General features: G+C 35.2%; 1 protein-coding gene across 1 annotated transcript in view; it reads left to right on the forward strand.

Moving 5' to 3' along the window:
- LOC145734123 (neuroligin-4, X-linked-like) overlaps positions 1–23,448 on the forward strand; it is a 78,861-nt gene that overhangs the window by 12,652 nt on the left and 42,761 nt on the right. The window contains exons 2-5 of the mRNA XM_081987274.1: positions 943–1,337; positions 2,750–2,950; positions 3,007–3,179; positions 5,049–5,266. Coding sequence (XP_081843400.1) covers positions 2,840–2,950; positions 3,007–3,179; positions 5,049–5,266 — 502 coding nt within the window. The 5' untranslated portion in view covers positions 943–1,337; positions 2,750–2,839. The remainder of the gene's footprint in view (positions 1–942; positions 1,338–2,749; positions 2,951–3,006; positions 3,180–5,048; positions 5,267–23,448) is intronic.

Raw genomic sequence — 23,448 nt, forward strand, 5'->3', positions numbered from 1 at the left:
TGCACGTTTACTCTGAAATATTCAGTCCTACTTGGAGATATCAACAGTCGATTAGGGGAGAAGCGTTTCTACGCGGTTAGGGAGCAATTTACTTGACAAAAAAACACAATTTTTAGCAATTTTTAGCTAAAATTTCAATAGAAAATGTTATTGATAATTGAAACGAACCACCGCAAATAAATTAACCGAAAACCTATTGAAGTTAAAGCGCTATAATTAAAATGGGAGCCTCTGTGAGTATGTCTCTAATTTATGGCGAATTAACACCGGTCCGGCATCGATATATTTATGCGCATCGATAATTACATAGTTTAGTGCTGCCAACTTCCTAATAACTAATAACGTTGTCCCCCCATATAATTGGGGATTGCGTTTTGTGTTCGCTTTTAATGGTTGCATTTAATTCAATCGGGTGTAGATTGAGCGTAACGGAAGGCGAATCGAAACTCTTCGTGTTTATTAGAAATTTGCACGAAACAACGTTGTCCATTAAATCATGGGACACGGTTCGGGAAATAACAAAGCGAACTCCAAATTGGAATGCAATTTGGCGTCGTTGCCAACTTAATTTTGATGGTTTGCACACATTCGGTTACTTTAATTTGAATTAATGAAAGCTAAATCATGTTTTAGACTATCTATGTTGTTGTAGTTACAGATCAAGCCAGTTTAGTTGGTGGTTACGTCATCGTGTTTATTGCCAAGTTTACATTGGCAGTATTTGTTCCAGTGATTGGTTCCAAACCTAAACTATCATCTGCTTTGGTTTAGATTGTAATGTGTCTGCACAGGGGGTAGTTTGTGATTGGTCAAAAAAAGCAGCTTTCAGCTTGCTGCTTTTTCTTGACCAATCACAAACTACGAACAGTGCTGCACATGACATTTCATACCGTAACAAATAAATAGTTGAATAACTAAACCTCCCGTTTTTTATTATTTCAGGTGTCTTCTCCACTGGATCCGTACAAATGGCCTAGTAGCAACTATTCACCGGAATTTCGTAAGGAGAAAAATGAACGCCAGATAAATCCGACTCGAAGTTTCCAGAACACTCGATTACTCAGTTAAAAGTTTGGCGAAAGAAACAATGATGACTGAAATCGATGGTCATCGGACTTTCGAAAAAGTTGGCGGCCTAAATTTTTAGGAGTGAAAATGCTTCAAGTGCACTACCGCCCTGAACTCGTTATTACTTCCAGATGGAATTGATTTCAAGGGAAATTGCGTTTCAGTTCCAGTAATGTGGCTGATGTAGACGAGCTTTTTCTGCCACTCGACCTAGGGAATTTTCAAATGGAATTGACCGATTTTATTTGCTCACCGATTCCGTCAGAAAGGTACATACTGATAACTTAGTGTATTAAATGTAAACAACGTATATTAAAAGCTTTTTTAGTGGGTTCAATTGACGAAGGTCTCGTATGGGAATCGTCCTGGCAATCTTAATTAAGTTATTAGGGTCCCAATCCCAAATTTTATTACCGTATTTATCTAAGCATGCCACCTGTTCCTAAATTGTGGGCCCTTTACGAAACCCTCGGGTTATATCAACTATTACACATCCGTTATTGGAGTTGTAGTTTATTACCCCCGTTCTAATTTTGCACTAATAACATAACCCTTGTTAAGAGTCCTTTACGTTCAATTAGAGTCAAGTAAAAAAGGGTCAAACAACAGAATTTTGTATAAAAGTACCTCAATATGTGTGTAAAGTAAAAAAAAGTGTTCAGGAAAGATGTCTTTAATCTCTTCAAACCTGACAGTAATGAAATCTATGAAAACTGCCTAATCATACCACTGACTGAATTCTCATTATAAAAACACTGATTGAAATGAAAAAGACGCAGACGATGACGTAACAGCCATTGGCCCTGGTTTAAACTTGATATTGATGATATTTTAACTGAGATTAGATTGAAAGTGTTGTAGAGGTTAAAAATTTAGAGTGCTGGTCGAAGATAGAGCTGTTCGGCCAACCTTGCCGCATTATTTTGCATTTCAAAGACACAACAAGAAATGGCTTGGTCAATAATGTATAGTGCGGCCGCTAACCCACATCATTAAGGTTTTAGGAGCTACGTCCGGCAGCTGATAAATTTACCCGCAAGGACCGAAACGGTTCTCTCTTTTAACTGCCCGATTTACCATTAGGAGCTAAAAAATCACACTCTTCAGAAATGAAGATTAAAACCAAAAAAACTCTAACTAAAGAATATTTTCCCCATCTGAAACAATTTTGGTAAAATTCAGTAGTAAAAAAACCAAACATTCTTTCAATTTAAAACAAACCGAGGGTGAAAAACCTTCTGGAAAGGGGTTTTGGAAAATTATAAATTATTATTTTAGGGCGTGCTAGCGCTGTAGTCGACAGTTTATGAGTTGAAATCGAATTAGGGTTTGACCCTCGTAATATAATTGACGCTAAACGGAAAATACGGTGTTGCGGCTGAAAGCCCTACAGATTGGTCTGGGGAAAACTCTAGAAATCTCTTCGGGTGCTTTATTTAGTTCATTTGTTAGCCCTTAGGGTGTAGAGGGGGAGCTAAACCGTCCAAAAATACGTCGTCAGGAAAATGATTATTTGTTTCCAACGAAAAAAAAATGCTGAATTTTGCAACCAACAATACACGCAAGTGTATGATGGGTGGTATGATTTTCTTCAGTTGTCAGTTGAAATGTAATTTCTGCCTTCTGTTTAAATTTCTTAAGGATCAAAATTCTTTATCAAGAAAATCACTAATTATTTCAGATGGATTGTAAAGTGATCGACCTGGATCCGAAATGATTTGGGTAGGAAAAGGCCGAGGCCGCCCCCGCCGCGAACGCATCCCGTGACGTCATGAATGCGTCGAGGTCGTCGATCGCCGCCTCCACGTTATCTTCACCGCCAATTGGAAAACCACCCTCAGGTTCCAGTTACACGTTTATCTGCGCTGCGTGCTTTTTTTTGGTAAGATCCTGCAAAAAAAATTACGACATTTGACGTCGGTGACGTTTTTTTGACAGATCGCTTTTTTGGTTTCGTCTTCCGGAGGTTCATCGCTATTGGTGCACAAATACAGCACTAGAGTGGTCAAAACCAAGTACGGCGCTTTGAGGGGAGTTATGATCCACATACATCCACCAGTCGAAGCTTTTTTGGGTGTGCCGTACGCCACGCCTCCTGTCGGCAGTTTACGGTAAGTAAAAATAAAATAAAAAAGCTGAATTTCAGTATTTTTTAGTTTAATAGACCGTCAATTGATTCAGGCAGGCTTTTGTGAAATTAATTTGATAAATACAACGAAACGAATGTCAATTTATTATCAAAGCCTTTTTGATTTTGTTTTTCGGCTTTATTTCAATTACAATAGACCAAACATTGACATCTTCGTCCAGACATATTGTAAAGTTCGGATATAGTGCATTTTTAATAAACTATTTTTGCTTTTTGCTACCGATAGCTAAAGCAATCGCCCCCAGTCTTGCAAGATAATTGTTTTTTTCTATCAATCATGGCATCAGTGTGTTTTTTAATTTTAGCAAACATATTGGATACATTCACCCGCCATCAGCTGCTTTGAAGTTATGTAAGCGGTCCTATTTAGTTTGTTATGACTGCTTCCTTAGCTTCTAAGCTGCTGACGTCGGGTGAACGTACACATTGATTGACAATTGACATCGACAGTGCTTACCGATTTGACAAGACTCACAAGAGTGAGGTTAAGCTGGTAAAAAAAGCGTTAGTTTGTTAGTTAATCGTAAAATTACTTTATTTAAATTGTACAGGCTGGTGTTGGTAGTGATTCTGGACTGTGTGTGTTATTTTCTTGATGCAAAGTAAGGTAAGCAGCAACTCTCTGTATATCACATGAAACATCTATCAGCCACTGTTCGCTCTTCACTGAATTGTTTAGACATATTCGGAGAAAAACACAAATACAACTCACACAAAATAATACACTTAATCCATAAATTTAAGTTGCAACGGGAAAAGTTTAAAGAACCAAAAACAACAAAAATTATGAATTTTAAATAGCCTTGGGGACAGCGCCAACGCCGAATTTCCCCGAGTTGTAACGATTGGTTAAAGAACATACGTTAATGACGTCAAAATTCCGTCTCGAGCAGTTCACAACTAATAGACAAGAAACGACAATTATTACGTCACTGCCGTGGCCCTGGGATAGGCTATGGATGGCTTAAAGAGCCCTCCATGGGATAGACTTTACCAATTATTGGCGTTTCAAGTTAAGATTGCAGAGCCAGTTGAACTAAAATCGGGCAACCCGTTTCTAACCTAACATTTTAAATAATATGACACTGTCCACCGCCTACTAGACTAGAAAGCCTAGAAGGTGCTTGTCAAAACTTCCAATATGGCGGAAATAGTGGTGACAGTTTGCGTTTGTTTGTATTGTGGAAATTGAGTTTTTTGAGGATTAGATAAATTTTTACGTTTTTACGTTTACGTTTACTTCATATTTATGAAACCAGTGCTAAATTCCTAACCAAAATAAATGTAAACAAACGGAGAAATGACAGCTGGAATTCCCGAAACTGTTTTCAAAACTGATCACCAGAGGGAGTACCTCTTATCTTGAAACGCCAATACTTATACACCAATTTGAGGTTACGTTAAATTAAAATGAGCTGTCAGCTGTGAGTTGTCTATGACGGTTGCTTTTTTATTGAGGTTCCAAACTAAAAACAACTTCTGTATCATTGTTCTGGTTGTAGAATTTAGGCTCCAATATTTGACAATGTAATAACGTCCGTAACGGCTATCTAATACTCCTAAGGGGATTATACGACTGGTCTGGTTCAAAGCGAAACGCAGCGTCATTATAATAAATTTAGGGCCTGGTTGACAACCTTAATGACCCGATGCCCTATACGGGGGCTTTAAAAATACCAGCAAACGCTGCAGCGCGAAATTATATCCCCCGTTTAATTTTCGGTACGTGCAGAAAAAAAATGGTCGCAAGCAAGGAAAATGCAAAACTGTTTTCTCGCGTAATTTAAGATCAACGAGACGTGCGGAGATTTAAGGAAAACATTTTTTTCAGGTACATGCCACCGGTCACGCCCTCTATATGGAAAAACACGAAACTGGCGGATCGGTTCGGAGCAGTTTGTCCTCAACGACCTCCTGAGATTGGAAACCGGTCTGAGGCACTTTTGGAGTATCCCAGGGGACGATTGCTCTATCTGGAGAAGTTGTTGCCACTTTTGGCCAATCAGAGCGAGGATTGTTTGTACCTTAACCTTTATGTACCTAGAACAGGTAAGTCCAATGTTTTGACAGAAGCAATCACCATGCTGGGAACTTTAAAACGATTACAAGCAAATAGTCGTTATAGGCAAACTTTTAAAACAATTTTGCCTATATGCGGATGTTTTATGTGCGTTTGACTGAATTCGGGAACAATTACACCACGCTTTACGATTAGATCATTGAAATATTGCCAGTGGGATTGTGTAAATTGCCAAATTTATAGGCAGTAGGGAAAGCGCTATTGCCACATTGACCTAAATCAGTGTGCATCATACACGATCAAATTATGAATAACATACTTTCAAATTGTCTGAAGAAACTTCAATATAATTTCATTAGTTCGAAAATCGATCCAACTTTTATAAAACCTTCAGATTTTCCTTATTAAGTTTTTTTGATTGGTTGTCGCCGGCACTTGACAAATGACTCTACATAAGCTCCTTATTGAATTTTAAAACTTGAATAAACTCGCGCCTTTTGCTTCACACATAGTGGAGTAATAAATCCCCCGAGGTTGCAATAAACAGGACGCGTCTGCTAAATCGTGCTAAATTAATTAAATTCAGCAAGCTTAAACATTTACATTGTCTTAATCGGTCTCATCAAATAAAGCCGCCGCTAAATCGAGGAATCCAATAATATTCGTCAGGCAAATTTGTCATTGCAGGCAGTCAGTTTGCATTGTTTTGCTGCGTTTCTCGCCTTAATTAAGTGCCGGTAATTTACAGTTTGTAAATACGCTCGAAAGTTGCCAAGAATTTATTTAAACCGCGCAATACGTTTAGTCAAAGTGGAATCGGAAAGTTTCGGACGAAAATGGGATAAATAAAAAGCCGTAGAATTTCAAGTGATGCAACTTCATTTATTATGTATGAGGCCCTCAATTCTTCGGGATAATATCGTACGTGAGGCATAATAACGACGAACGGATAAGCGCACTGTCTGGGATTCCTACGAGAAAACCGCAATCATAAGTCTTTGTTTTATATGTTTTTAACGGTCCTATTGTCATGTTGCGGTTGTTATGGAGAGGAAAAATGGTTCAACTTGGGGAAAAAAAGCATTTAGTAAACCGGTGAATCACAGCTAATAGCTACAGTGAAAATGGAAATTAAATTAAGTGAATAATATTGTCTATTATAACCTATATTACTCTTTTACTGCATTTTCCTCTAAATTAGAAAACAGAAATTTCCTTAAACTATGTAAAAAGGAATTTAACGTGTAAAAATAAACGAGTGCACTGTAACTGACTCCCTTTTGTAAATTAACAAGACACCCGGCTTGTAATAAAAAGAAATAGGAAACGATAAAGTGTATGGGCCCCATTTTACTGTAAAGTTGACAAAAAAAAGTCGCAGCAGCTAAAAACGAGCCGTCACATAATTATAACTGAACCCGGGGGGAAACTCCAAAAAAGCCATTCGGTTCCTCCGAACGAGTTTTTTCTCTTAAAACGTCTCGTGATAATTCGTACAACTCGAAAAATAACTCTTTGAACTTCCCGAGCATAATTACGTGCTGTGCAGCACTTGAATGCGACGCGAATATAATTTAATGAGCAAGAACTTTCAGTTACTCCTCGATGAAATCTACTAATAACGGAGAAGTGGAGTGAGTAATCCCCGCATTCCGATTACGTCGTATACCGTCACGAACCCATTCACATATTAAGTATTAACTCTAATGGCTGAAGGCAGGCTTTGGAATTGCCTCCCTGGAAATTACCCTCGGGACTCATCGATTACTTGTGCGTTGACGCGTTTTAATGGACCCGGCCACTTGATAAAGCCCAGATATTGCTTCTTCTTCTCTTCAGTTTATTACTTTAAAAGTGGTTTAAAAATAGTCAAAATGGTCTGACTTTAAAGGCAAGTCTACATGTGCAGTATTGTAACTTAGTGGGTAGTTTGTGATTGGTCAAGAATAAACTGCCGCACACGAAGGCTACGTCATTTATAATCATATGAATCAAATCAAGTTTTCGTCAACAAACCTGTTGTGTTCATATTATAGAAAAGGGCGTGTCTAAAGCTTCGTCACGTTTAAAATTTTACGTGTATTGTCAGTCAGAAAGTAGAGATCTTTGGCTGCAAATTTGCACTAAAACAACTTTATACCAAAGCAAATCAAAAATATCTTGACGGAAATAACATTTTTTATTTATGAGAAGTCTCCGTTTGGATCATAGAATTCCGTCTAAATTTTAAACCTAATTTATTTACCAAAATTCGCAGACATGTATCACCAATATGTAGTATTTCTTTGACTTTAAGCTCTTGATTTAGGTTCTGGATGGTTACATGTTTCTTTAAAATAAATACAACAAATTAAAAATTCAATAAGACATTCTGAGGGATGCTGTAGTATCTCATATCTCATTTTCAGGTTGCAATCCACTTATTTTATTTTAAACCCGCTGGAAAACATTTTAGACGCTTATTTTGTTTTTCTATGACTTTATTATTAATATGTTTGAAGAAATTTTTATGAAAAATCTATAATGCAACCCAAAAATCTGAAACGGAAACAATGAAATGTTAATAGATGTTTCTTACAAAAGTAGATATATTTTACTATTATTAACATACTATCGTTGTACATATCATATAATGTATTTCGAACATCCATTTTAATGCTTTCAGATAAATCAGTGGTCTTAGCCCGTCGATAACATCTCGATTTACGTTTTCTAGGTGAGAAAATCATAAGATTACTTGCTTGTTTTTTCCGAATCGAATAAACAGTTTTGCGGGAAATTTTCAAAGCAGCTACAACCTTCTAGTATCAAAAAAAATACATCAGTAAGAATATGTAAAGCCTTAAAATTTCTTATTTTCTTCCTGAACAGATGATAAAGCTTCTAAAGGTCCTCCATTGGTTTTTTCCAATTCAAAATATTCACAAAGGTTAAGAAGTAACTGCCGGGCTTGTCTGTGGAGAATTTTTCCAGGCATTTTCTAAAAAAATACTGTAATAGTAAGTAATTCTGAATTTAGGAAAAACCAAATGGCTAAATAAAAACAATAATAGACACTCCTACTTTTTTTTCAAAACAGGTTAGTAATTGTGCCAATTTTGGTTAGATCGTGACAGCCGACATAAAAAAAATAAAAATATTAATAATAATATTATGAAAGTACTTACAGAATGTTAAAAGCGTAGAAACAATAGCTCTTAAAAAAACTGTGGTGGTGTGGTAAATAGAAAACTTTATAAATGATTAACAACACAAAGAAACGGAAAAGAATTAATAGTAAACAAATCAAATAAATTTCGATGGTTGTCAAACTGACAATGACTGAAATAGAAGCGCTAATCAGTAAATGTTTTTTTTTGGAAGACATTCACTTATATATTTACCCTTTCTGAAAGTGAACAATAGACAAGGATGAAGTCAATAATGCATGTCTACTTCTAAATCACAGGGGGATAAACTCAGTCCGCGAGAACAGTACTACGCAAATTAACGTTTCAGAGGCTTCTGGCAACTCAAAATGGCCTCCAGAGGCATCTGGCATATTAGTGATTTGAAAATCCTTGGTTTCTATTCCTTTCGTTATATTGTGTGAAGTTTATTTGGAGTAATCCGCCGAAAACAATTCCAAATTTGATGAATGGCAAGATGCATTTAAGTTTCCTCCCATATTTCACAATAGAACAAAAACGCTGCAGAAATAAATCCCACCGAGTGGACTAGTGTACTTAACAAAGAGAACGTACATACATACGCGAGGAGAGACAGACAACAAACAAAATTATATTTTCATTTTGTCCGTTTCGCCTTGGATCGAAAATTGTCGACGGTGCCAACAACAGAGAGTCAAAATAGTCGAGGGGGTATAAAATTTTAAACCCGTATTTCGTCGAAATTGTCTTTTATCTGGGATCAAAACACGGCGTTTTTAAAAACTTTTAGCTTGCACACAGTGTTCGTATATAAAATAATGACCCGGTTAAAACCTTTTATGTCCGATTTCCACTCTGAACCCTTTTCCAAACTAATTCTCTTTTTCGTTTTGATTGAATCATTTATAGGGAATCAGTTCACATAATTCGTCAATGTATGATACTCACTTTGTTTTTGCAATACAAGAGTAAGCTAAGTTTATTATTTTGGTAAATGGACTAAAAGCAGGATTCAAAAACATTGAATTGTATTATTTAGCAGACAAAACAAACCACGTTCTCGTTGAAAACTGAGTAGACAGGGCTAGACATTACCAAGGCTAAATTGAAATTTACATTTCGCGCGTGAGGACGTTTCCATGTCGTCGTTTGGAACTTCCATTAAAATAAATAAGGGAAAAAGCCCACGTTCCATCGAAAATGATTTCGAATTTGAGTCGGACTGATTTCGTAACGCGTCAGTCCGCAAAATATGGATCCGTATAGTAAAGTGTACAACAACGTCCAAGAAGGAAAAAGACGGAGAAAAGAAAATAGCTTTTTTCTTCAGGCATTTGTTACTCGGGATATTTTGCTAGTCTCGAGAACGAAACAGGACATATCATTTTTCAGTCCTAAGATGGGATATGTCTAAAGCGATAACAAATATTTGGACGTTCACTTTAAGTGACGTTAAAGACGTTCCAATGAAAATTGCCTGTCGGTGTTATGAATTCACTCACGCTCTAACAACTATTACTAAGAAAATATAACGTAACGATCTTATTACTGACTATTTTTATTAACACTTTCTACTTTGTTAAGCTTGAATTTCGAAAGCCACGATCTCTTGAGAAACTCACCTACAAAATTTAAAAGTATAATTAGCTTGGCAAACTCTTAAAAGTGAAGCGCACGTGGGGCGCCTCGTTGAATAGGGGACCCCGAAAGTCGGTCGAGCGCCTACAAGTAGCGGGGAATTAACCCCCTTTCAAAAACTTTTTCATTACCACAAAGCCGCCAAACTGGGAAAATCGAAAATACACCGGAAAATCGACCGGTTGCCGGTATCGATTCGATGCAAATGATCGGAAAAGAGTAGGGGGAGACATTTCATTCCAGATAAGAAAGTTATTTGCTGTGATCGAGGCTCAGGAAACAGGTTCCGCTTACATTTGAGAAGTTTATTTCTCCAAATAAGGAATGTAGATTAGACGATTATTAGACGACCTTTTTTAAAAAATGTGTTAATAATTAAGTTGGCTATTTGCTTAGTGAATTTGAAAGAACTGAACGATTGCAAAACTCAAACATATTTTAAAGAAGAATTACATTATTAAGCTTAAAGCAAACTGAAGAACGTCTAGAAGTCAATTTAATACTGACAAAGCGTGAAATAGCAGTTTTAAAGCCTTAAAAATAGTCCAGAGTTCTAAGAAAATGAAAAGCAAAGGAAACAAACCTGAAAAGTTAGTCTTCAAGTAAATTTTTATCAATCTAATGTCAATATCCTGTATTTAAGACTAAATATTGAAATGTATTTCAATCTATGAAAACTTACTTCAAATGGAAATTTTAAGCTTTTATGTCACTTTTCATTGGTTTAGAGTTACTTTTTGGTGTCCAAGTCAATTTTCAAGGTTGATATGTGTGAATTTGGAGTAAAAATTGTAGATAAAGTAGTTTTTCATGACTACCACCTAATTTTCACTACTAAAGTTTTTCAACTTATCTGAAAACTATAACGACTGACTAGTTTTTAAGCCTTTCAAGACAATTTTTACAGTTTCCAAGTCAATTGCCAATGCTAAAATCTTTCAATTTGTGAAAACTGGTCAAAAGACAATTTTTAAGCCTCTTAAGTCAATTTCACCGTTTCAAAGTAAATTTACTCGTTTCTAAGTCAATTTTCAAAACTAAAGTCTTTCAATTTGTCTGGAAACTTTTTAAGCTTCTTAAGTAAATTTTCACTATTTTCAAGACAATTTTTAAGTTAAGTTGGGTTGATTTTGGGTCTTTGAACGTAATAACTCAATTATCTCGTAAACTAAGCTTCAAATCAGAATTTTATAAGAGGTACTTATTTTGTCAAATTGGACAAGTAAAGTAAAAAAAACTGAAATTTTTGAAAAATATCCAGTGACGTAATGAATCAATCCATCTTCCTGTATCTACGCTACTGGAGAACTTTGGCAAGCGTCATTCATATTAAGTATTAATTTCATAAGTGCTTGTTCTAAATTTGATCAAAATTGCTACAACGGTTTGTCAGTTATGACAAAAAACACGAAAATTTGAAGGACTGTATTTTTCTTAGAAAGCATTTTTCAGGAAAATGACATGGGCCATGCAATGGTGAACTATTGACATTTAAAACTGGATCACCCTGTATATTGAAATAATTGATTTATGTGAGTTTAAAACAAAGTGAAGATTAATTACAGTTTCAGAGTTACCAGACGCACTTTTTAATTACCTAAATTCGTTCTATTTGGATCTCTATAAATATTTTATCGGACAAATAAATAAATTTGACAGCACACAACCTTACCCAATTACAAAATAATGGAATTTCCTAGCGTCGTTCTGACAATTTCATACCGAGTGGGTGTTAAACCCAGTGGAGGGGTCGAAAAGCCAATTTAGTGGATACGAAGCACTCAAAGGTGGAGGGCCTCCAGGTAATATCACTTATTCTGAAACTATAAATAACTTTCGAAACTTTCACGCTAAAGCTGGTGGGAGTAACTCAGTTTAAACAGTCTTTTGAGTTCACCACTTAATATTATGGTAGTTTATACTGTAATGGTCGTAGTTTGTGACAGCTGAAAGCTGCTTTTTCTTGACCAATCACAAACTCCAAACTGCGCTGCTTTTACGCCAATGGTGCAGTTGTATCTATTAAACTTCAAAGTATATAACCAAACTCAACAAAACCTCTTTTGAAGTTCACTGTGCAAAGTGAGGAAAATCCACAGTTTTGCATCTTTTGTCCTATCCCAAACAACCCGATTTCAATAAGGGCGATATTAAAACTGCGAGCCTATTTTGGTTTTGTTTGCATAAATAAAATCCAAACACATACACGCTTCAACCAAATGGGAATCTCAGTGAAATAAGCAAACAAAATGCATACGTCCCTCGCGATATTTTCCAGTTTTCCCATTGGAAAGTGTCGAGGACCTCGACAATGCCAGCGCAATTCAAATTTACATTAACACATTCGTGAAAATATGTCAGTCAAATTTACATTTAAAAAATCTTTATTTCTTATGGTAAAGTTGTAAATTATATTCTTCATGAATATTAATTTTGATATTTTTGGCGCCAAAATTGCTTCTGCCACATTACAATTCCAAATTTTCCGAGCACTTTTTTTTTTGTAAAATACAATATCCGTTTCCCATCGGATTTAATACAGTTGGTAAAGAGTTTCGGTGGAAAAGTTTTGATGCCGGTTTGATGTATATAAAATTTTTCGTATAACGTATAAACTTCCGTCAAGTTGTTACCGCAGGGCTAAAATTTAGATTTAGTGGGGTAAATGCTTATATTCGTTCCACTTTTCCAGATTGCCCTTAACTTACCTCTGCATTAATAGATAAGTTAAAGAGAGATCTAGAGGTACAGTGTGTTTAATAAATATGACACTGCTTTAAGATGTAATTAAAGTCGCTGTACAGAATAACTTTTGGTGCGACTCCCTAAAGATTATAGCGAATTTTTCTGTAATGTAGAATTTTTAGCTGTGACATAAAGCCACAAAGGAGGCCTGTCCGACAAGGGGAGACGTATTACATCCGGGTTGGTGCCGTCAATTCCGTAGTGCATTGCAGTGTTTTGGAACGAACTGCAAGCATTGCGGAAATGACGGTTCTGGTTCGGTTTCCTGCGAAATGAAGCCGCAACGACTATCATTACTATTAACTATTATGGGTTGTTGAATCCGTCACAAGATGCAAAAAAAAAGTTCCGAAAACTTCGTGTTTTCTAAGAGATTCCAGTTTTTGACTGAATGAGTTATATTTGGTGGTAGAGATAAGTTGAAATTTATTACCTCCTCGAAAAGTTTAAGAGACGACTATTCTTGTCCCCTTTATTGAACTGGAAACACTGAATTTGAGGTTTTATTGATTCACTTTTCTCCCTTTAAAAGTACAAATTTAATTACGTTTGAGTTAAGGTGTTATTATTGTTCCTGTAATTAGCATTCCCTCAGTCTGGAATAAAGGATTCAGGTCGTCGCATTTATCCGGCGGGCAATTTAATGACGATTTACATAAACGTGGGCGAATGTACAGCTTGAAACTCCGCAATGTCATTTCCTGCGACCTAGAAAATAGTTAAGGAGCTTTCACGGTCTGGCAAATAGGCAAAGATTTTTATTAGGAATTCGCCATCACGTTTACGATCATCAACTGTCCACAAAAGCACTGAAATCCATTCAACTGCCTTCTCGGTAGGTCTTCACTTTTAGCATTCGTCGGATGTTTTAATTCCCTTTTGAACTCCATCGGGCCGTAATAAATTAGCCTTGCGCATAATGGGTTCAGTGATTATAATAATTGCGTTTTAGGCGATGTGGAAGTTTGGAAACGGCATTCCGGCCTATTCACTCTGATCACCCATTAAACATCGCTTGATATTAAAATTTGATGATGCGAAAATATGCCTTATATGAAACTTGCCAAGTTGGGAAACTATGTTCTATCAATAGTTGTTTTTTCCGCGACTGTTTAATAATATGATAATTATTTACTAGTTTTGAATAGATAATTACGTCCATTACCTACCAGTGAGAAATTAATCATTACTCACTAGTATAGCCGTCGTTTCCACGCTCCTTGAAGGGAGTGAGTTTTCTGCTATTTTCCGTTTGTTTAGTCCAGTCTAACAAGTCCCCGAATTTTTTCTAAAAACGTTCTAGTAAGGTCCTGGTCTTTAGGTTCAATTTAGTGCCTTTAGTTAAAATTTCAGGTACCTAACTGCCCAAATACCTAAATTATGTTTCATATCAGTTGAGTGTGTTTTCTTTCATTTTCTGTTTGGTTATTCCATCAGTTTAACGAACACCAGGAAGTTTTCCAAAAAATCACAATGACGTAAATCGACTGCTTTCCCATAATTATTTGGTAATCAACAATATTAATCATATTTCTGAAACATTACCAAGCTAATCATTTTCCTAACCTGGTATTACAGACATAAAAATATTTTTTGTCACCTTGTAGTAAATCCAATTTAAGTGCAAACGGTCTTTAGGGGTCTGGTTGATTAAATTTTCGCCCAAAACCCAATAAGATTATTTCGTGGCTTATTTTAGAGCCGTCCCAGACTTGCGGATTAAGGTGTGTATGAGGCGGTTTCTTAATGGGACATTCTGGAACTATCCAGCTTGCACTAGACCGTATTAACTCGACAATTTGAAACCGGTTAAATTAAGCGTTTTCCAGTGAAAGAAAACTGATTTAATCATCCTGCAATTTATGAGAGTGAAACTTCAATCTAACCACGAAAATCTAGAATTAATGTCCTCGCAATACGTTTCGGGTCGCTTTATTAATCTCTGAATAATTAAGTGTCTCGATTCTGCCGCTAATTTCTGGAGAAGATAATTCCCGATGTCATCGATTTTCAATCACCCCATTGCCAATTAAAGAGACTTTAGGTGGGGTGGAAACAGTCTGTGTGTCATACCTAAATGGGGCTGACTGATTAACGTTTTAGCCCTTAAGCGGAAAAAATCCGACTGTACGAAACAAGCCGGGGAAAACAATGAAGGAGTTTTAATGAAAAATCGATATTTCATTAGAACGGCCCGAAGTCGACGAGGAGAGATTTCTTTTTTACTGTTCCGAAATTAATCAGTCGGCCAATAAAATGTGTCAACAAGTCTGTCAATTTGTACACTAGGAAAACACCACAAATCAATCTAAATAATGATTGTGTTTTATTAGTTAAATATAGTCGACGGCATTAATTTGGCCGTTGCACGTCATTGACGTTTAACTTGCTGAGTTGCCAAATGTTTTTTTTTATCATACAAACACAAGTTTTTCATAAACATTTATATCTCAAATAAATAACGGAGGTTAACTGTAAATGCACTTGAATAATATGAAATTCTCAAGTATTGAAAAGCAGTTTTCAATCACAACAAAAAATTTTGCTAACTGTCAATTTGGCAACAATGCGTCGGTTAATTAACTGCTTACGAATGCAGTTTGAAAGCGTTAAAATCAGTATCAGTTTTTTTTTGAAAATTATCACCTGTCAAAATAACGTTACCACATTTCTTTTAAATTGTAACATTACTAAAAAAGACCTTTCCCAAACCGTTTTAAATATGTTATTTGTCAGAAATAACAATTTCAGAATTTGTTTAGAAGCGTCACTTGTTTATAATAACAACAACAATATATACAGGGTGGTCCAGTTTTAAATGTCAATAATTCACGAATCCATAGCCAATTAAAAAATAAGTTGACATTCATTATGTCATTTTCCTGAAAAGTGCTTCCTAAGGAAAATACAATCTTTCAAATTTCTGTTTAAAAAATCGGTTTTTTCTCATAACTGTCAGACCGTTTGAGCAATATTGATCAAATTTGGAACAAGCACTTTATTACACGTTATTACGGTCAAAGACCCAAAACTAACCCAACCCAACTTAAAAATTGTCTTGGAAACGGAAAATTCACTTAAGAAGTTTAAAAAATATTATTGTAGCCAGTTTTCATAGTTTCCAGACATACTGAAAGACTTTAGTTTTGAAAATTGAATTAGAAAAGATAAACATTTCAGAAGCTTAAAAATTGTGTTTGTAACCAGTTTTCATGCAAATCGAGAGACTAATAATACTAAAAATTGACTTGTAGGCATAAAAACTACTTTTTCAAGAATTTATTACTACAAATTCATACATTTAAACCTTAAAAATTGACTTGAACCCCAAAATGTAACTGAACTAATGAAAAGTGACATCAGAAGCTTAAAATTTGCATTTGAAGTAAGTTTTCATAATTTGAAGACAAATTTCAATATTTTAGTCTTGAAAATAGTCTTAGATGCAGGACATTGACATTAGATTCATGAAAATTGTCTTGAAAACGAACTTTTCGTGCTTTTTACTTTGCTTTTCATTTTCTTCGAATTCTGGACTATTTTTAGTGCTTCAAAACTGCTTTCAGCTTGGAAAATTGAGTTTCAAGACTATCTTTACCAAGTTATTGACATAGCAAACTTAAAAAACAATTTTTACATTCTTCATAGACTTAAAATGGCATTCCAAGCTTTGTCACTATTAAATCGACTTCTAGACACCTCAGTGCTAAAAATTCGGGTGTAAACTAGACTGTTTTTAGTGTTTTAAGGCTGTTTTCAGTGCCTCAAATCGAGTTTCAAGACTATCTTTACAAAGTTTTTGACTTATCAGGCCTAAAAGCCAGTTTGTCCACTGACCATAGTCTTGAAAATGTTATTTCAAGCTTCTTCACTATTAAATTGACTTCTACACTCATAAGTGCAATAAATTGTAGCACCTCTAAGAAATTCAGACTGTTTTTAGTGCTTTTTAAGACTGAAAAATCGAGTTTAAGACTATTTAAAAAAGTCAAGTTTCTTCAGTAATAAAAGTAAAAAATTTTGGTACCAAATGCTATAATAATAGTCTTGGGAACTAATTTTTAGAAATAAAATAGTCCAAAAATTTAATTTACTTCTTGACTTGTTGAAAGTTGAAGAAATTTTTGTTTGTTAAAAATTACAGTGGCCCCATTTTTTGAAAACTTTTTGATTCACCTATCATAAATGCCAAATCGGTTGAAAACTTCTTTTTCTCAGAATTGTCTCTTGTTTATAATGACAGTTTTAGGATTTGTTGCAAACTATCAATAATGACAGTTCCATACAACGGGCGAATTAATACCGACGTCTATAGTTTCTTAAACTTTTTTTTTTGGTTACCGAACTCCATTTACTAAACACACTGGTTTTTGCATTTAAAATAAACGAAAATTAAATCAGTAAACGTGAAAATTCAAACTAGTTTCTAAACTTTTTCAGAATGGTGTAACTTGTAGCGTGAGTTAATTCCGTTCACCATCGAAGTGTTTTGGCCGAATTCAGTTTACGGAAAGTTTTCGCGGACCGCAACCGAACACATTTGCATTACATCGGGGCGCAGTTGGTTTTTCCTGGGAAACGTGTTTACTTCGAAAGTTTAATGCTGCGAAAACATTTTAAGTTTGCTCTGTGGATTTCGGGTCGGCCGTCTGTTTACCTACGTGCATCGAGACCACGTGAAACGGGACTAAAATTGATTTTCAAAACCATTTTACCGCCTCGAAATGTTACGATTAAACCCACATCTTCGTATCGATAGCTACAGTCTGCTGAGCCACAAAATGCGTTTAGAACACTTCCAATAATGCACTTAATTAGAGTATTTGTTTGTGTACATTAACCGCAATAATGTCGTATTGTTCAAGAAAAAACAAACATGAATAATGCACAAAGGAAACAGTGAAAACGTGGAAACAAAGGGCTCCTCCTCGACTTACATAATCAGGTGTAACGTGCGAAAATAAAGCTTTGGAAGGGCTCTTTGCAATCATCCAGTTCACCTTTGGATTGTTTTACCTTTATTTTTGTTTTCGAAAGAATTCCGCTTTTTCTTGTGTCGAGTGGTTTGTGGTAATAAGCTCATTATTATTTTGAGAAGAATGGGAGACTCTTAATGGGTTTTATATCACCTGTTTCAGATTGAAGGTCAGGTTTGTTTGTTGTTTTTTAGTGGAATTACCTTTATTACATTACATTTACCCCATATTTCTGAACTGTTCTGTAGGTCAACTGACAATGAAGTAAATCTACTCGTTCAAAACAGGAGGTTTGCATAGCTTTGAACCTCAGAAAACATTAGATGCAACAAGTATATGAATTAAGAAGTAAACGAAATGTAATAAAACGAGAAATTGGTTTCAGAAAATCAAGTAAAAACTTAAGGAAAGACATTGAGACAGTTATTTTAAACATTATAGACACTTTGAGAAAAGTAAGAAAGCTTAAATCAAATAGAAGAGGATCGATGAGCTATTTTTTATTTTTCTACTACTCCAGAGTCAGAAAAACTTACAGTAACAGTTTCGAAAATAATTCAAGATATTAAAATTATGTATCTCAATTACTTTAAGAGATTTTATTTTGTTCCATCATCTGTTACTTTAAAACTTTCAAAGTTTCAAGGCAGTCTAGTAGATCAGCAGGACGTTGATTGATCAAAAGCAGGCCCGCGTTGTCCTCGAAACGAATTTTTCAAGTTAATTAAAAAATCGCGGCGGATAATTATTTTAGATTTATACCGGCGTCGTTAATCATTTCGTCTAGTCACTTTTTTTTCTGGCCGCCATTCCTGGGCGTCAAGAAGCTTACTCGAGTTACACGGTAATTGAAACGAGTCCGAAAACGTAAATGATCGTAAATCAGCGTGACAATAACAAACTACCCGGAGGTCTAAAGAAGAACAAAAGATTTCTCATCAAAGATTTAGACTAAATCCGTAAAAGGGGAAAATTACAAGAAAGTGAATAACTCTTCAGTGTAAAGTTAAAACGTGTTTCTGTTACACCATAGAATTGTTCTTAACTTGTGGTGGTATGATACACATTTACTTGTTCAAAAAATAATCTATTAGCATATTCAGACCCCTGGATGAAATTGTAAAGTTGATTTTCAGCGTGATTTGCACACTTGCCAGTATAAATTGCCCAGCTATAAAGGGACATTTCAAATCCCTGAAAACGGGCTTTTGTTACTTTTGTTTGCGGTAAATATCAAGCCGTAGAAAAGCAATTGCGGCCGAAAATATTTTGCCACAATACCACAAAGTGCCTCGGTTATTTACAATTACCTGGGCTCCGCTTGTTTTGTAAATATGAATTGTAATAAATTTATGCCGGCGCTCTAAACTTTGCCAACGCACACCAAAACGCAATCTCGCCTCTGGATTATCGTCGAAAACGACTTTAATGAAATTGTAAACCGGCAAGCGTTGATTGGGATTTTATTTTTTTTTGTGCCATATTGGAAATTGAGTGGGAGCTAAAACAATCACTCGACATGGACGATTTTGCTATAGTTTTTGCGCCCACGTTTTGATTTAGGACTGTAATTTACAAGTGGACCTCTGATTTAACTAGGTCATTTATTCGAGCGCAATTGAAAGATTCGACAGGCAAATTGGTGTAGGTAATTGATTTGTAACAAAAATGTATGAGTTTCTAGTTTAGTTTAAAGCCCAAAATAGCTTGGTTATGAAACTATTCACATTGTGGGCGGCAGGATTGGAAAGTTGCCCTTTAACTCCTCGTCATATCGAGCAAAGATCAAGAGCACTTAAGTTTTGCCGAAAATAAATTAGTTGAGCGGATGTCTACCGCATATACCTAGCGCACTTGCATTCTATCGGTTTCATTACCAGTTTCCTCCATTTAATCAGAAAGATTAATGTTAATGGCGTACTCAAAGTTGGGCAATCAAACACGCAAAAGCTCCGCTCAAGTTGCTTAAACTCGGTGATGAAAGTGATTGGGTTTAGTTATACCGAATATCAAACAAAATTAACATAACGTTATAGCTAAAAAATAGTTTTATTTTTAAATAAATAACTATGCCAGAGAGGATTTTTAAAACATTTTTAAAACATAGGCCTCAAAATAGTAAAGAAATTTTGTTTTAAATTGTCTGTCTTAACCACACCCTAACATAATAACCCTAACCTAACCCCCCCTAACCTAACCCTAACCTCTAGAAATATTGAGTTTAGGCTATAATAACATAGCCTAACCTAACCTAGGCTACCTAGAGGCTTCTGACAATTTTAAGAAGGTTTCTGTGCTATTTAGAGGCAATTTTAGAAAAATCTAGAAAGATTTAGGCTATAATAACATAGCCTAACCTAACCTAACCTAAATCTTTCTAGATTTTTCTAAAATTGCCTCTAAATAGCACAGAAACCTTCTTAAAATTTTCAGAAGCCTCTACAAGTGTCCTAAACCTTCCAAAAATTATCTAAAATTGTCAGAGTCCTCTACAAATGTCGTTAATCTTTCAAAAATGTTGTAAATTTGCCAGAAGTCTCTAAATAGCACAGAAACTTTCTTAAAATTGTCAGAAGCTTCTACGAGTGTCCTAAACCTTTCAAGAATTATCTAAAATTGTCAGAGCCCTCTACAAATGTTCTTAACCTTTCAAAAATATTTTAAATTTTCCAGAAGCCTCTAAATAGCACAGAAATCTTCCTAAAATTGTCAGAAGCTTCTACGTTAGGTTAGGTTAGGTTAGGTTAGTGTTAGTGTGTCCTAAACCTTCCAAGAATTATCTAAAATTGTCAGAGCTTTCTACAAATGTCCTTAATCTTTCAAACATTTTCTAAAATTGTCAGAGGCCTTTACATTTGTTCTAAACGTTTTCCTGAAATTTCCAGAGGCCTCTAAATAGCACAGAAATCTTCCTAAAATTGTCAGAAGTTTCTACGTTAGGTTAGGTTAGGTTAGTTTAGGTTAGGTTACGTTAGGTTAGGTTAGGTTAGGTTAGGTTAGTGTTAGTGTGTCCTAAACCTTCCAAGAATTATCAAAAATTGTCAGAGCGTTCTACAAATGTCCTTAATCTTTCAAACATTTTCTAAAATTGTCAGAGGCCTTTACATTTGTTCTAAACGTTTTCCTGAAATTTCCAGAAGTCTCTAAATAGCATAGAAACTCTCTTAAAATTGTCAAAAGCAAGTATCCTAAACCGGTCCGAGAATTTTCTGATGTTTCTAGATAATTCAGAAAATGTCTTAAACCTTCCCGGATTTTTGTAAAATTGCCACAGGCCCCTAGAATCATTTTGAATGTGTCAGAAGCTTGGAAGTGCTACTAAAAACCTTTAAACATTGACAGAAGCTTCACTACAAGTGTCCTAAATCTGCAAGAATTTTTACGATGTATGTTTGACAGCAAAACCCACAATAACGTATCTAGTGGCAACGAAACATCACGATTTCAGCTATATAAATTTGACAACATTGCTTAACTTAATATACAAATTTGTGACGTCATGCCAATTTTGTGTGAATTTTTTTATATTACACTACACGAAATTGAATATGGTAAGCTGGTTAAAAAACCTTTTTTCCACAATTTGTCCATTTTTTACCTCAATACGGTAAAACACAAATTGAGTGGATATTAAAAAACGCTGTAGTCAAAAATAAAAAGTTTTCAGAACGACGCTATAAGGGCCCATCGATTTTCCATAATGCGCCGCCCTTACCTAAAGGGTTCCACTTTGCGGTCGGAAATGACCGATTTAGCCGCTAATGATTTATCGCGATTTTATAAAATTGTCTCCCTTAAAAATTCAACATGCTAATTTATCTGTAAAAATCGATATTAAAAGCTGTAGAGCAAAATTAAATTTTTGTGGATTGAAGAGAAAAGCGTCAACACGTATACTTTACTTGACGAATTAAATGTAAAATTTATGTGACACTTTAGAAGCATATTAGTTGTTAGATAATGCACAGTGTTAGTGGAAGCAAATTAGGAAAATATCAATTGGCCTTTACAGTGTTGCAAGCTCAAAAATTACATTATCAGCATCACGTGACCTGGCTCTTACAGTTTCAGCTTTCCCAACTCTCTAAATTTGATTTAGCAAATTTTTAACGAATAAATAACATTTTAAAGGTCACGTGACTGTTTTTGACAGATGTCAACTAGTCTTTACAGTGTTGCAAGCTCAAAAATTGGATTATCAACGTCACATGATGTGTATTTTACAATTTTTGTTTTTACAACTGTCTAAAATTAATTTATCAATTTTTCAAAGTTTAAACAACATTTTTAAAGTCACGTGACTGCTTTTGATAACTGTCAATTGGTCTTTACAGTGTTGCAAGCTCAAAAATTACATTATCAACATCACGTGATTTGATTCTTACATTTTCAGCTTTCCCAAGTCTCTAAATTTGATTTAGCAAATTTTTAACGAATGAATAACATTTTAAAGGTCACGTGACTGTTTTTGACAGATGTCAACTAGTCTTTACAGTGTTGCAAGCTCAAAAATTAATTTATCAACGTCACATGATGTGTATTTTACAATTTTTGTTTTTACACCTGTCTAAAATTAATTTATCAATTTTTCAAAATTTAAACAACATTTTTAAAGTCACGTGACTGCTTTTGACAACTGTCAACTGGCCTTTACAGTGTTGCAAGCTCAAAAATTACATTATCAACATCACGTGATTTGATTCTTACAATTTCAGCTTTCACAACTCTCTAAATTTGATTTACCAAGTTTCCAATATTTAACCTACATTTTAAAGGTCACGTGACTGTTTTTGACAGGTGTCAACTGGCCTTTACAGTGTTGCAAGCTCAAAAATTAAATTATCAACATCACGTGACCTGGCTCTTAAAATTTCAGCTTTCACAACTCTCTAAATTTGATTTACTAAATTTCCAATACATGAGCTTTTACAGTGTTGCAAGCTCAAAAATTGGATTATCAACGTCACATTTATTCACTCTTTATTCTAATTACCGTTTCCAATATTGTATTTGAAATTCACTGAATTCAAAAATGTGCAGAGAATCAAACAAATTTTCAGTTAGACGCCCTCTTAACTTTTCATGTCAATACGCTATTTAGCTGAACGACTATCGCCCATCAGGCTTTTCACACCGAATAAAAGTAATCTAGACTTTCCATCACCTTTCAGCCTGATTCTTGATTAACTGCCGTTCATTTCGCAGCCGTGTCTAAAAATGCGGCACGAAAAGGCAAAGACGGATGGGAGAAAAGTTTATGTGGGAAGCGTTTTTTCCTTTATTAGAAATTATTAACAATTTACCGCGTTTAAGTGTCAAAATTAAGCAATTAAGGGAGGGTTTCACATTTTTTGGGCTCATTATTTATGTTAGGACAATCAAGGCAGAAAAATTTAATATTCTTTCCCATTTACATGACTGAAAGAAACTGCCTCGAGGGTAAATGTTAAGCTCCATTTTACGTAACCGAGCACACGTTACATAATCGTCAGACATTTTCACGAATTCCCCAATCTTCACGTCCCGTTCACTTTTTGCCCGATTTGTATTCCATACTGGAACTATCTGGATGATGTCTGGCAACTTAAACTGTGTCATGAATTCTTGTGGAGTTTATGGGGGTGCAACGACACAATAAATGCGAACACGAATTAAAAAAGTCGCGGCCCGTATCGCAGTGAATAGTAATTAGGTTTGAAAATA

Source organism: Ips typographus, linkage group LG9 (assembly GCF_016097725.1).
Source record: "Ips typographus isolate SLU linkage group LG9, UJ_Ityp_2.0, whole genome shotgun sequence".
Classification (NCBI taxonomy): Eukaryota; Metazoa; Arthropoda; class Insecta; order Coleoptera; family Curculionidae; genus Ips; species Ips typographus.